This window comes from Mastacembelus armatus, chromosome 18 (genome assembly GCF_900324485.2).
Source record: "Mastacembelus armatus chromosome 18, fMasArm1.2, whole genome shotgun sequence".
Lineage (NCBI taxonomy): Eukaryota > Metazoa > Chordata > Actinopteri > Synbranchiformes > Mastacembelidae > Mastacembelus > Mastacembelus armatus.
Genome location: NC_046650.1, coordinates 17873081 through 17887442, shown reverse-complemented (window position 1 = coordinate 17887442; position 14362 = coordinate 17873081). Strand labels below are relative to the sequence as shown.

Sequence of the window (14362 nt, the reverse complement as noted above, 5' to 3'; positions counted from 1 at the left end):
AATGGTCATGCTATACTAAGGCATTTTTGTCAAACAAAATGGTCATACTATACTAAGGCATTTTTTGTCAAAAAAAAAAATGGTCATGCTATACTAAGGCATTTTTGTCAACCAAAATGGTCATGCTATACTAATGCATTTTTTGTCAAAAAAAAAAAATGGTCATGCTATACAAAGGCATTTTTGTCAACCAAAATGGTCATGCTATACTAAGGCATTTTTTGTCAAAAAAAAAAAAAGGTCATATTATAGTGTTTAAAAATTTCAAGTAAAATGGTCATACTATACTAAGACATTTTTGGTCAAAAAAAAAAATGGTCATACTACTAAGGCATTTTTTGTCAAAAAAAAAAATGGTCATGCTATACTAAGGCATTTTTGTCAACCAAAATGGTCATACTACTAAGGCATTTTTGTCAACCAAAATGGTCATACTATACTAAGGCATTTTTTGTCAAAAAAAAATGGTCATACTATACTAAGGCATTTTTGTCAACCAAAATGGTCATGCTATACTAAGGCATTTTTTGTCAAAAAAAAAAGGTCATATTATAGTGTTTAAAAATTTCAAGTAAAATGGTCATACTATACTAAGACATTTTTGGTCAAAAAAAAAAAAGGTCATACTATACTAAGGCATTTTTGTCAACCAAAATGGTCATACTATACTAAGGCATTTTTGTCAAACAAAATGGTCATACTATACTAAGGCATTTTTGGTCAAAAAAAAATGGTCATACTATACTAAGGCATTTTTTGTCAAAAAAAAAAAAAGGTCATATTATAGTGTTTAAAAATTTCAAGTAAAATGGTCATACTATACTAAGACATTTTTGGTCAAAAAAAAAAATGGTCATACTACTAAGGCATTTTTTGGAAAAAAAAGTGGTCATACTATACTATGGCATTTTTTGTAAAAAAAAAAAAAAAAAAAAAAAAAGATCATACTATTCTAAGGAATTTTTTGTTTTTTGTCAACCAAAATGGCCATACTATACTAAGGAATTTTTTGTCAACCAAAATGGTATAATGGACTGGTTCTCTAACTATATATCAGAAACAAGAGAAAGGGTGACAAAATAAAAGGGTTCTGACTTCTACACTGGTTACCAGGTGGTCCATAAATACACAGTGAATTATTGACAACAACCCCACTCTAACACAGAATCCAAAATTTCTAGTTCTCCTCCATTCTCAGGCTGAACTACAGATCACATCCACATAAAACACAGGACTGGTTTATTGGGAGTTAAAAGGAGATGATGGTGCAAACACAACCAGTTTTTCTCACACACCAGGAACATCCTTATTATTGTATAATGGTTAAGTCGGTCCATGAGTAAAGCATAAGAACAACACCTGTTGACAAATGGTTCCACATAGTCCCTGTTACCCAGCAGCAGATAGACAGACTGATGTCATAGTGAAGATCTACTTCGTGGAGCTGCCCCTGAAGAATTAACACCTGCTTCCTGTGGCTGCTATTATGGTGATTCAGGTACTGTTTCCTCAGAAATACAGGTTTTACACAGTCTCACCTTCATGTAACCACAGGCAGGAGAGTCTGTTTTCTAATGTTATTACGGTAACTGGGTCACATTGAGTCTACAGATTGACACACCATCCCTGGGAACAGCAGCTGGCCAGCAGGAGGAAGTGCAACAACAGTCAATGAACTGGAACTGGTCAATGTAAAACCAGTCCTGCGAGACTCTGGGCCAGAACGGGAACTGACAAAACGATAACTGAAAACGAAACGAGAACTGAGAACATTTTACATTAAAACTGAAAAAAAAAAATCAGACTTGAAACTGAAAAATGAATTATTGACTTTCAATGTTCTCCTTTTTGTTCAATTATAGTCTAATATCGCATTCCATAGTCCGTTTGGGGAGAGGCCCAGAGAAAAATCCAACATAGTTTTGTCAAAGTTACAAACCGAGTCCACATTAATTTTAGTGACAACATGAATAAGAATCTTACCCTTTTTTAACCTACAGCTTCATGTCGGCCTCCATGTGACTCTGGACCCAGGAAACACTGGACTATGGAGTCTGTAACTTCATGTTTCTGACTGTGGAGCTACCAGTTACCGGAGTCGGCTTCTCCAAGCCAGTTTTAAACGTGAACAGGCCGGTGATGAGCCACGGGCCTCAGCTCAGCAGGATGTTTCCGTCGGACAGCTAACAGGCTAACCGCTAATGGGGCCAGGCTAGCTGGCTTTGGTTCGAGGGGTCGGGGCTTCCAGTTCAGTGACCCTCGCCCCCTCCTCGCCAGGAGCTCCCAGTTATTTCAGGTCTCATTGTGACTAAAGGAGGCAGAGGAGAAACTAAACATGTGGCACCGAGCAGTAGAAACAGGGAGAGGTCATGCTAACAGCTAGCGGAGCTAACGAGTGAGAAGTAACGAGTTAAGTCCTGAAATAACATGAAGTTCTGGACAATAAAGACGGTGCTTGATTAGTACAGGAGTATTTGACGGTTTATGAACAGCTTTACAGAGAACCCAGTCAGTTTCTGGCGAGTTAGACTGGAGCTGACCTGAGAACGAGCTGTACTGAAACAGCTCGGTGACACTGGAAGTGACTGAGCTCACAGAGGAAACCCAACATCTTCAGCTCTGCTACCTCCGGCTCTGCCTCCTGTCTTTTTCTCAGTGCCACTGTGATAGAAATGAACAAAGTAAAATACACGATCTTAATAAAGTTTGTCATTTTCTGACTGGTGTGGCTGTGAAAGGAGTCTCCAATAGTTTCCCATATTTAAAAGGCCCCTCACAGCTCATTAGGTAAACACTGCAAAACCCAGATGACAACAAACCGTTATTTGCAGACCTAGTTCTCTGCAGATTTGTCTTCCAGCTGGTGGCTCATCATGTGTCTCTGCACACAGTGGCTCTGAGAAAAGGCTTTTTTTACAGGTGTGACATTTGTACGGTTTCTACCCAGTGTGGACCCTCATATGAGCCATCAGGTTAGATGAGCAGGAAAATCCTTTGTTGCATTTGGTGCAGACATACCGTTTCTCTCTGCTGTGGTTTCGCACGTGGTCCTGTAATCTCTGCTTCGTGTAAAAAGCTTTGTTGCAGATCTCACAGACGTACATCCTCTCTGGGACTATGGTGCGACCAGAGTGATTCACCATGTGCTGCGACAAACTTTCAAAGCTGCTGAGACGTTTTCTGCACAGGTTACAGCTGAACGGCTTCTTGTCTGTGTGCATCATCTTGTGGAGATTCAGCCTAAACTTTGAAGAATACGCTTTTTGGCAGATACCACATTTGTATGGCTTATCCAGCACATGAACCCATTTGTGATTAGTGAGTGCTGATTTCTCAGCAAATGCTTTACAGCAAATCTCGCACTTATATGGTCTCTTTCCCTTATGGCGAGCAATGTGTCCCTTGATGCCGGAGGCGGACAGGAAAGACTTCCCACAGATGTTACAACTGTGTGTTTTCTGGTGTCTCTGGAGGTGACTCCTCAGCTCCTCTGCAGATGCTGAATGTACTCCACAGACGCCACAAAGCCTTTCTGCATCCTCCACGTGACTCCAGGCGTGTTTTATCAGCATCCTCATTGAGCCGCGCAGCGCTCCGCAGGTTTTACAGGACAGAGGAGTCCCTATGTTTCTGACCCACGCCCCTGCAGACGTCCCCCTCAATTTTATTCTCTTTGTTCCTACACGTGTGACTCGTGATCTCTTCGTCGCCCTCTCTGTTTCACTGTTCCTCGGATGCTCACGTTTGTGTGGTTCCCAGTCGTCATCATCTACGTCCTGTTCATTCTCAGAAAGAGGCAGACTATGCAGAGACCAGATGGACTCATGACCACCATCTGCAGCTTCTCTCTGTCCCCTCAGGTATTCTTCTTGGGATGTTGAGATGTTAGACAGAACATCCAGTGTCTTTTCTTGTAGTAAAGCTGTATTTGTGATGGCTTTTCTTTCTGGACTCTTTTTAGGGAAAAAAGAAAAAACATAAAAGGATAAAGGAAGGGTAAGAGTAAAGAATAAAGTTTTGTTTAACTGCCTGTTTTGTTGACATGGTTACCTCCTATGGATCAGGAGCTAAAGGAACAATGATGGAACCCAATGTGAATTGAATGAATTAAAAGAATTACCAATGTGACGAGCTTCATAGGAATCTAAGATGACAAGAACAAAAAAGATATATTACCTTCAGCTGGATGTAGAGGGTAGATGGGTTACTGGACCTCAAGGTCCTGCAGATCTCCTCAGGTGTCAGAGTCTCTACTGTCAGAGGCTGGAGTTTCCTAGATCTGTCCATTATGAAGACATCAAAAGGTTGATCAGGAGCCAGCTGGGGGAAGGTGGACCTGAGAAGGTTCAGAAAGTCTGCCTCCTGCAGACCACGAGGGCACTGTAGATCCTGCAGTGGGTACTTCCTAAACTCTGGAACACAAAGACAACATCCTGGTTATGTTGTTAGTGTAGCTGTGGTTGCAGGACTAGCTACACATCCTAGATTGGTGTGGAAGTGGCAGCAGGCTAACAGGGTAATCCAAAGGACTCAGACTAAAACTACCGTGTGCTGATTAGGCATCTAAAACGTAAATTTACCGATGTTTGAGAGCACACCAATCTCAGAGTCCTCCACGATCCGTATTCTGAGGTCTATGTGGTTCTGTTGCTCGCTGAGCTGAAATCTGCCGGACTTCGTCCTGTCAGACCAAACTCTGGGCAGCAATGACCTGAAACATGGAGGTTAGGAGCAGGTTAATAAAGAAATGACACAGCGACTGAATCTGCAGCTGATAGTTTAAACATCCATGTCTGTGCTGAAGTCACGTTGATATCAGCTCCTTGTTTTCAATATCAAACCCATCACCATTACTGTTACAGCTCATGTACTGCAGTATTTGGCCAGTTGAAGTACCCTGGATGTTGGCTGCTTTGATCAGAGGGGCGTGCAGGATCCTCTTTCCTCTGTGGCGGATGAAGGTCTTCATCAGTGGCTCGGGGCTCCTCTCGTTTCTGAACAAAAATATCACGTTTACACCAAAACAACGACACGTTCTTTAGGAAAAAGGTAGAAAAATAACTCCCAGCACTTTGACACTCTGTTATCACATGGCAGGAAAATAAATATTCCCTAACGCTCGGCCCAATAAGGCAAATGTTGAGACGTGATGTTGAAACAAACTTCTATCTTTCCTGGGCTGTAGAAACAACATCATGAATACCTTCAGTCGGATGTAGAGGGAAGAATTCCCCGGAGAATTGATGATCTCTTCAGGTGTCAGAGTCTCTACTGTCAGAGGCTGGAGTCTCCTGGATCTATCTGTTATGAGCACGTCAAAAGGTTGATCAGGAGCCAGCTGGGGGAAGGTGGACCTGAGAAGGTTCAGAAAGTCTGCCTCCTGCAGACCACGAGGGCACTGTAGATCCTGCAGCGGGTACTTCCTAAACTCTGGAACACAAAGACAACATCCTGGTTAAGTTGTTAGTGTAGCTGTGGTTGCAGGACTAGCTACACATCCTAGATTGGTGTGGAAGTGGCAGCAGGCTAACAGGGTAATCCAAAGGACTCAGACTAAAACTACCCTGTGTGCTGATTACGCATCTGAAATGTAAATTTACCGATGTTTGAGAGCACAACAATCTCAGAGTCCTCCACGATCCGTATCTTGAGGTTTATGTAGCTCTGTTGCTCAGTGAGCCGAAGTCTGCCGGACTTCGTCCTGTTAGACCAAATTCTGGGCACAAATGACCTGAAACATGAAGGTTAGGAGCAGGTTAATAAAAAAAATGACACAGCGACTGAATCTGCAGCTGATAGTTTAAACATCCATGTCTGTGCTGAAGTCACGTTGATATCAGCTCCTTGTTTTCAATATCAAACCCATCACCATTACTGTTACAGCTCATGTACTGCAGTATTTGGCCAGTTGAAGTACCCTGGATGTTGGCTGCTTTGATCAGAGGGGCGTGCAGGATCCTCTTTCCTCTGTGGCGGATGAAGGTCTTCATCAGTGGCTCGGGGCTCCTCTCGTTTCTGAAAAAAAATATCACGTTTACACCAAAACAACGACACGTTCTTTAGGAAAAAGGTAGAAAAATAACTCCCAGCACTTTGACACTCTGTTTCCACATGGCAGGAAAATAGATATTCCCTAACGTTCGGCCCAATAAGGCAAATGTTGAGACGTGATGTTGAAACAAACTTCTATCTTCCCTGGGCTGTAGAAACAACATCATGAATACCTTCAGTCGGATGTAGATGGCAGAATTCCCAGGAGTTTTGATGATCTCCTCAGGTGTCAGAGTCTCTACTGTCAGAGGGTGGAGTTTCCTGGTTCTGTCTGATATGAGGACATCAAAAGGTTGATCAGGAGCCAGCTGGGGGAAGGTGGACCTGAGCAGGTTCAAAAAGTCTGCCTCCTGCAGACCACGAGGGCACTGTAGATCCTGCAGCGGGTACTTCCTAAACTCTGGAACACAAAGACAACATCCTGGTTATGTTGTTAGTGTAGCTGTGGTTGCAGGACTAGCTACACATCCTAGATTGGTGTGGAAGTGGCAGCAGGCTAACAGGGTAATCCAAAGGACTCAGACTAAAACTACCCTGTGTGCTGATTACGCATCTAAAACGTAAATTTACCGATGTTTGAGAGAAACCCAATCTCAGAGTCCTCCACAATCCGTATCTTCAGGCCTATGTGGTTCTGTCGCTCTTTGATCCGACGTCTGCCAGACTTCCTCCTGGCAGTCCAAACTCTGGGCAGCAATGACCTGACACATGGAGGATAGGAGCAGGTTAATAAAGAAATGACACAGCGACTGAATCTGCAGCTGATAGTTTAAACATCCATGTCTGTGCTGAAGTCATGTTGATATCAGCTCCTTGTTTTCAATATCAAACCCATCACCATTACTGTTACAGCTCATGTACTGCAGTATTTGGCCAGTTGAAGTACCCTGGATGTTGGCTGCTTTGATCAGGGGCGCGTGCAGTATCCTCTTTCCTCTGTGGTGGATGAAGGTCTTCATCAGCGGCTCGGGGCTCCTCTCGTTTCTGAACAAAAATAACACGTTTACACCAAAACAACGACACGTTCTTTAGGAAAAGGGTAGAAAAATAACTCCCAGCACTTTGACACTCTGTTTCCACATGGCAGGAAAATAAATATTCCCTAACACTCGGCCCAATAAGGCAAATGTTCAGACGTGATGTTGAAACAAACTATCTTTCCTGGGCTGTAGAAACTTTTTCTTCTTCTCCTCCTTTGGGCTGCTCTATTCAGGGGTCACCACAGCCAATCATCTGCCTCCATTTAACCCTATCCTCTGTATCCTCCTCACCCACACCAACTATCCTCATGTCCTCCGTCACTACATCCAAGAACCTCCTCTTTGGTCTTCCTCTAGGCCTCCTTCCTGGCAGCTCTAACCTCAGCATCCTTTTACCAATGTATTCACTGTCCCTCCTCTGAACATGTCCAAACCATCTCAATCTGGCTTCCCTGGCTTTTTCTCCAAACCATCTACCATGAGCTGTCCCTCTGATGTCCTCATTCCTGATCCTATCCATCCTCGTCACTCCCAGAGAGAACCTCAACATCTTCAGCTCTGCTACCTCCAGCTCTGCCTCCTGTCTTTGTCTCAGTGCCACTGTCTCTAAACCAGACAACATTGCTGGTCTCACCACTGTCTTGTCCACCTTTCCTTTCATTCTTGCTGACACTCTTTTGTCACACATCACACCTGACACTTTCCTCCACCCGTTCCAACCTGCTTGCACACGTCTCTTCACATCTTTTCCACACTCTCCGTTGCTCTGGACTGTTGACCCTAGGTCCTTTAAATCCTCCACCTTCTTCACCTCTACTCCCTGTAACCTCACCGTTCTACTTGAGTCCCTCTCATTTACACACATGTACTGTTTTACTGCGACTAACCTTCATTCTTCTCCTTTCCAGAGCAAACCTCCACCTCTCTAGATTTTCCTCCACCTGCTCCCTGCTCTCACTACAGATGACAATGTCCTCTGCAAACATCATGGTCCATGGAGATTCCTGTCTGACCTCATCTGTCAGCCTGTCCATCACCACAGCAAACAAGAAGGGGCTCAAAGCCGATCCTTGGTGCAGTCCCACCTCCACCTTGAACTCCTCTGTCACCCCTACAGCACACCTCACCACTGTCTTACAGCTCTCATACATGTCCTGCACCACTCGAACATACTTCTCTGCCACTCCAGACTTCCTCATACAAAACCACAGCTCCTCTCTCGGCACCCTGTCATACGTTTTTCCAAATCTACAAAGACACAATGCAGCTCCTTCTGGCCTTCTCTGTACTTCTCCATCAGTATTCTCAAAGCAAATATTGCATCTGTGGTACTTTCCTGGGCTGTAGAAACAACATCATGAATACCTTCAGTCGGATGTAGAGGGCAGAATTCCCAGGTGTTTTCATGATCCTCTCAGGAGTCAGTCTCTTTACTGTCAGAGGCTGGAGTCTCCTGGATCTGTCCGTTATGAGGATGTCAAAAGGTTGATCAGAAGCCAGCTGGGGGAAGGTGGACCTGAGCAGGTTCAAAAAGTCTGCCTCCCGCAGACCACGAGGGCACTGTAGATCCTGCAGCGGGTACTTCCTAAACTCTGGAACACAAAGACATCATCCTGGTTATGTTGTTAGTGTAGCTGTGGTTGCAGGACTAGCTACACATCCTAGATTGGTGTGGAAGTGGCAGCAGGCTAACAGGGTAATCCAAAGGACTCAGACTAAAACTACCCTGTGTGCTGATTACGCATCTGAAATGTAAATTTACCGATGTTTGACATCACAAAAATCTCAGAGTCCTCCACGATCCGTATTCTGAGGTCTATGTGGTTCTGTCGCTCACTGAGCCAACGTCTGCCGAACTTCCTCCTGGCAGTCCAAACTCTGGGCAGCAATGACCTGACACATGGAGGTTAGGAGCAGGTTAATAAAGAAATGACCCAGTGACTGAATCTGCAGCTGATAGTTTAAACGTCCATGTCTGTGCTGAAGTCACGTTGATATCAGCTCCTTGTTTTCAATATCAAACCCATCACCATTACTGTTACAGCTCATGTACTGCAGTATTTGGCCAGTTGAAGTACCCTGGATGTTGGCTGCTTTGATCAGGGGGGCGTGCAGTATCCTCTTTCCTCTGTGGTGGATGAAGGTCTTCATCAGTGGCTCGGGGCTCCTCTCGTTTCTGAACAAAAATATCACGTTTACACCAAAACAACGACACGTTCTTTAGGAAAAAGGTAGAAAAATAACTCCCAGCACTTTAACACTCTGTTTCCACATGGCAGGAAAATAGATATTCCCTAACGTTCGGCCCAATAAGGCAAATGTTGAGACGTGATGTTGAAACAAACTTCCATCTTCCCTCGGCTGTAGAAACAACATCATGAATACCTTCTACCAAGGTAGACTACCTTCAGTTGGATGTAGACGGCAGAATTCCCAGGAGTTTTGATGATCTCCTCAGGTGTCAGAGTCTCTACTATCAGAGGCTGGAGTCTCCTGGATGTGTCTGTTATGAGGACATCAAAAGGTTGATCAGGAGCTAGCTGGGGGAAGGTGGACCTGAGCAGGTCCAGAAAGTCCACCTCCCGCAGACCACGAGGGCACTGTAGCTCCTGCAGTGGGTACTTCGTTAAATCTGGAACAGAGAAAAGTTCAGCAGGAGGCTCTGTCAGTACGTTTAGAACATTCAAAACAAACACTTCACATGCAGGTCTGGGTGGACCAGCACATGGACACCATGACAAATCCCTTGTTCCAAAGAACTGTGATGTAACGATGTGAGAAAGGGAGAGTGGATGAAAATGAGGGCGTCCCAGCAGAGCCTCAAAGGTTAAACTTACCCATGGCTGAGAGGACGTCAATCTGAGTGTCCAGAATGTGGATCCTTAGCTCTATGTGGTTTTGTGGCTCACTGACCAGAGGTCTGCCTACACTCAACGTTTCAAACTGAACTGAAGGAGGCAATGACCTGAAAAATAAAAAGGTGATGATACTCCACATGCTCCTGTGCCCAAACCAGGAACAACAGGCCCAGAACAAGAGTCAAACCTTGATAGTGTTTCGGGCTCTGGGGCAAGTTCCTGTGTGGACTTCAGCGCTGATGTCTTAGAAGGTTCCTCCACCTGGTCCTCAGTGTAACAGAACTTCACATTAACACTGTTCTCCAAACCTGCACACAAACGGTTTCCAGTTTAACCAGGTTTGGTTTCAGGATTTATTGTTTGTTGTTAGAAAAAAAGTAACCAAACCTACGTCACGTGGTTTCTGACCAAATCAGCTGAATCAGATGAGGATTTAAAGTCCTACCTGGCTCGTATTTGTTCTGCTCTTCGTCTTCAGTGAATCCTCCTTCTCCGTCTTCCTCCTCCACAGGTTCACAGAAGGAAAACAGCTGCTCATCATCTGGATCAGGTAGAGTGAAATAATACAGAGCTGGAAACAGCTGTCTCATCATACTGTTTATTTCAGATCTTAACCAAAGCCAGGAGCTAAACTGTGCTGCTTCAAATCTGGAGTAAAAATGGAAACTGTAACAGTGAAAATACCTAAAGCAGCAGCTGTTTCATAAATGACGCCTTTCCACACTGACTCTATAGGGGCCGAATTAATAAGTGACAGTTTTAACTCGAGTGTTTCGGTACCGGCTGGTTTCATTGTTGACAAACAAACAATCAACACTTTTTCCACCCGGGTTCGTCGCTGGGAAGCTTCTTTGTGCGGGAGCAACACACGGTGTTTGGCTAACTTCCGGTGAGTTTACCGACCTGTTTCCACTTTGATCTCCCGGAGAGGAGCCTCCTCCAGCTGCCTCCGCTGCCGCTCGACCTCCCGCCTGTAGCCCGAAACCTCCTCCTCGTACCCGGCCACGGTCCTCTGGACCACCGCGAATATCTCCTGGGCGGCCGTGGCCAGTTTTTCGGCGATGATCCCTTTCAGGATCTCCACGTTGGACAGACTGAGGACCGTGTCCCGCTCCATGGTTTTCACCGCGGATCCGCTTCAGGCGGGGAATATTTTGGCGCGGATGCCGGTGCAATCCCAAACGGTGTCCGACTGGAAACAAAGCACCTCCCCCCATGTTTTGTCTGTACTACAATCTATCAGGTCCTTTATTTGTATTTTATTTATTTTTTTATATACAAAATCTAAATAATAACGATGCAGTAATTGGACTGGAAACATTGACTATAGTCCCTAAAATGTATATTCTCTATTAGTTATTCATTCATTCTCTAATTAAATAAAAGATCTGTTGCAATAAAACAAAAGTCTAGAAATAAAATCAGATGAGGTGAAATATAATTGACTTAAAAAGAAATAAGATTGATATAAGTTATAACTGAACATATTCAACACAACACAACTATTTAGCAGTTTCACTGTGATTCATTCTGAGGCTTTGACACAAAATAACTCTGACAGCTGTGCTGACCAACCCACAGGGATCCTCCAGCCAGGTCAGAGGTCAGAGGTCAGAGGTCAGAAAGAACAGGGAGAGAGAGAAATATGTAAGAAAAGGCAGACACAGTCGTTGTTACTGGTATTTAACAGCTCAGACTTCAGAGCAGATAAAACCAGAACAATCTGTAAAACAGCTGAAGACTGAAAAAAATCAATGTGGGTTTGTTGGAGAAAACACCAAGTAGATAGAAAACAAAACAACAGGCTTTGCCATCCAAATATATTTACAGTAAGAATATACCTTGTATGTCTGTTACTGCATTATTTCTGTATTTGACTTTAAAATACTGGAGTAGAAGTACAGCTACTGCAGCAGAAAATGACGCTCTGACCAACTGATTCTAGAGAGGCTGAAGTTTCTTTAGACACACTTGTGTCCAAATCCAGATCACAGGAACATGAATGGAAGTGGCAGCAGAAAAACCTCTGGCAGAAAAGAAGCTGTGAGTTGTGGGGGAGGAGGTTTAAACATCAGGAACAGGATCTTACTGCAGCAGTTTGATGATCCGACAGTCAGCTCCTCTTGTCTTTACCCTAAACTGTCTCAGCTTTATCACTATTATTATTGATATTAGTAGTAAATCATTCATCTATAGTGCAGTTTTTTTACATCAGGTCAGTTGTTTTGGAGCAGATGTCCAGCAGAGAAGTAAGTATTTTTATATTATTCATTAGTATTTAATTATTTCTATGAAGATGTTTTTAAATAAAGTTTTGTTTGTGCGAACAAATGACCTTCTCATCATTGTATGTTATTTATGTGGTTTTCTTAACTGTGTAACTTCATTACTCTCTTGTGTCCTTTGTTAAATCACTTTTAAAGTTTTATCAAATATCTTTTACAACAAATCCTCCAATTAATCTCAACACCTTATATTTTAATATCAATTAAATTACTCTTTTCATATTAATTGTACAGTTTCACAGTCTCTAAAGACAATTATTACAACTGTCAGTGATATATTGATGATATATAATAACCTTCAATGACATTATAATAATAAAGTATTTATGTATTTATAATGATGATTAGAAATGATCAAGTTGTACTTTATGTAATACTGATCACTAATGTCATTTGAAGTAAAACTGATTTGTCACTGATTGAATTATTGACTTTGTCTGAGGAGATCAGACCGATGAGCGGGCTGGACCCTGCAGCACCGACCTGTGGTGGTAAGAAAACCACATTTACCTGCCACCAAAAACCTTAAAGACACTAAAACCGCAAAAAAAGAAACTGCCACAAAATATTTTGGTTATTTTTCTATTGTTGAACATGTTCCAGGTGAGCCTCAGGTGTGGGACTGGACTCCACCTCCACAGCAGCAGTACCTGAGCCTGACCACAGGGGGGCAAAACAACACAACACACACCCACACCACTTCTGTAAGTATGTGTGTGTGTGTGTGTGTGTGTTTCCCTTCCAGCCAGTATGTTCCCTTTCCAACAGGATCAGTGTTAAATGTGACCCAGACACTGGTGGGGGTCACGGCCCCCAAGGCCTAATGTGCTGCTGTCAGGATCTATCTACTGCTACTACATCCACTACTACAACCACATCTGCTGCTACTACATCCACTACTGCATCCACATCTGCTGCTACTACATCCACTACTGCATCCACATCTGCTAACACTTATACTCCTGTCTTCTAACATTTGAAACATGGTCATAAACACTGAGGCAGAGGAACTACTGTACCACTGCAGTATTTGATAGTTGCTATTACTCTTAATCTTGCTGTACTTCAACAACAACAATTTTTACGTCTGCAACAACTAAAACTGCTATTACTAGTGCTAGTACTATTACTTCTGACTTCTAGTATTTGAAAAGGTTAGTATATTATTTAGTAAGTACTGTAGTACTTGGAACTTGTCAAGTGATCTAAGTTTGTGCTGTTAGGAGAATTTGACTTGGAACAAATTATAACTACAAGTACTACTATTAGTAAGTATAAGTGCTATAAGTACAGTAATAAGTACTGTTACTACTAAAGGCCTCACTCTCATCTCTCTGCAGGCGTCCGTCCATCCTCTCCTCCCTCTCCTCCTCTACAGCGACACTCACCTCCCTCCTGCTTCCCCATTCACTCAGCCAATCAGGTCGTCTGCTGCCCTACAGGCTGACGCCCATCCCTGTCACCATGACAACAGTGTCACCAGGTGAGCGTGAGGCTGGATGATGTCACAAAACAATCTCCCAATACATATACTGCTGATTGTACTACAGCTGAACTACTGCAGTACTACTGCAGTAATATCTGTTTTTGAAGCCTTGCCGTAAACACGGGTGTGGTTTTGCTCTCTCTCTCTGTTCTGGTGTGTCCTGAATGTCTCTCGCCCTCAGCAGAGCACCTGCTCAGGTGAAGAAGCCTCTGAACGCCTTCATGCTCTTCATGAAGGAGATGAGGCACCAAGTGCTGCAGGAGGGACGGGAGAGAGAGAGCGCCGCCATCAACCGCATCCTGGGTCGCCGGGTCGGTAATTTAGTTACCTGTTAAAAATCAATCAATCAATCAAAAGGTCGATGTTGGTTAGTCTGTTTCCTGGTGTCTGATCTTTAATGTTTGTGTATGACAGAACCCGTTCATTTAAGCTCTGCTTTCTTTTTGTCCCAGTGGCAAGCTCTGTCCCAGTCCGAACAGTCCCGATATTACGACCTGGCCCAGAAGGAGCGACTGCTCCACATGCAGCTCTACCCTGGATGGTCTGCCAGAGACAACTATGTGCGTAACCTCCTCTACGTCCATTACAGAGCCTGTACAGGTCTCAGAAAGCTTCATTCTTCTTTTCTTTGCAGGGTAAAAAAAAAAGGCGGAGAAACCGGCAGCCTTCAGGAAACTGTTCCAGGTCTGGGTCAAACCAAAG

The 14362-nt window shown here is 43.6% G+C and overlaps 1 protein-coding gene across 3 annotated transcripts; it reads right to left on the bottom strand.

Moving 5' to 3' along the window:
- Positions 1 to 1324: 1324 nt before the first annotated feature.
- LOC113138951 (uncharacterized) lies at positions 1325 to 11059 on the bottom strand. Of its 3 annotated transcripts, none has more exons than XM_026321849.2 (18): positions 10793 to 11059; positions 10335 to 10430; positions 10077 to 10197; positions 9869 to 9996; positions 9437 to 9663; positions 9110 to 9207; positions 8794 to 8924; positions 8397 to 8623; positions 6938 to 7035; positions 6622 to 6752; positions 6225 to 6451; positions 5918 to 6015; positions 5601 to 5731; positions 5204 to 5430; positions 4897 to 4994; positions 4581 to 4711; positions 4177 to 4412; positions 1325 to 3953 (listed from the first exon to the last, which is right to left on the bottom strand). In XM_026321849.2, the coding sequence occupies exons 1-18, from the start codon at positions 11004 to 11006 to the stop codon at positions 2940 to 2942; spliced, it is 3633 nt and encodes a 1210-aa protein (XP_026177634.1). In that variant the 5' UTR covers positions 11007 to 11059; the 3' UTR covers positions 1325 to 2939. The 3 variants fall into 3 exon arrangements, with proteins under 3 accessions (XP_026177634.1, XP_026177641.1, XP_026177650.1); XM_026321856.2 differs by having other exon boundaries at positions 6225 to 6322; XM_026321865.2 differs by lacking the exons at positions 6225 to 6451; positions 6622 to 6752; positions 6938 to 7035.
- Between the last annotated feature and the right edge of the window lie 3303 nt (positions 11060 to 14362).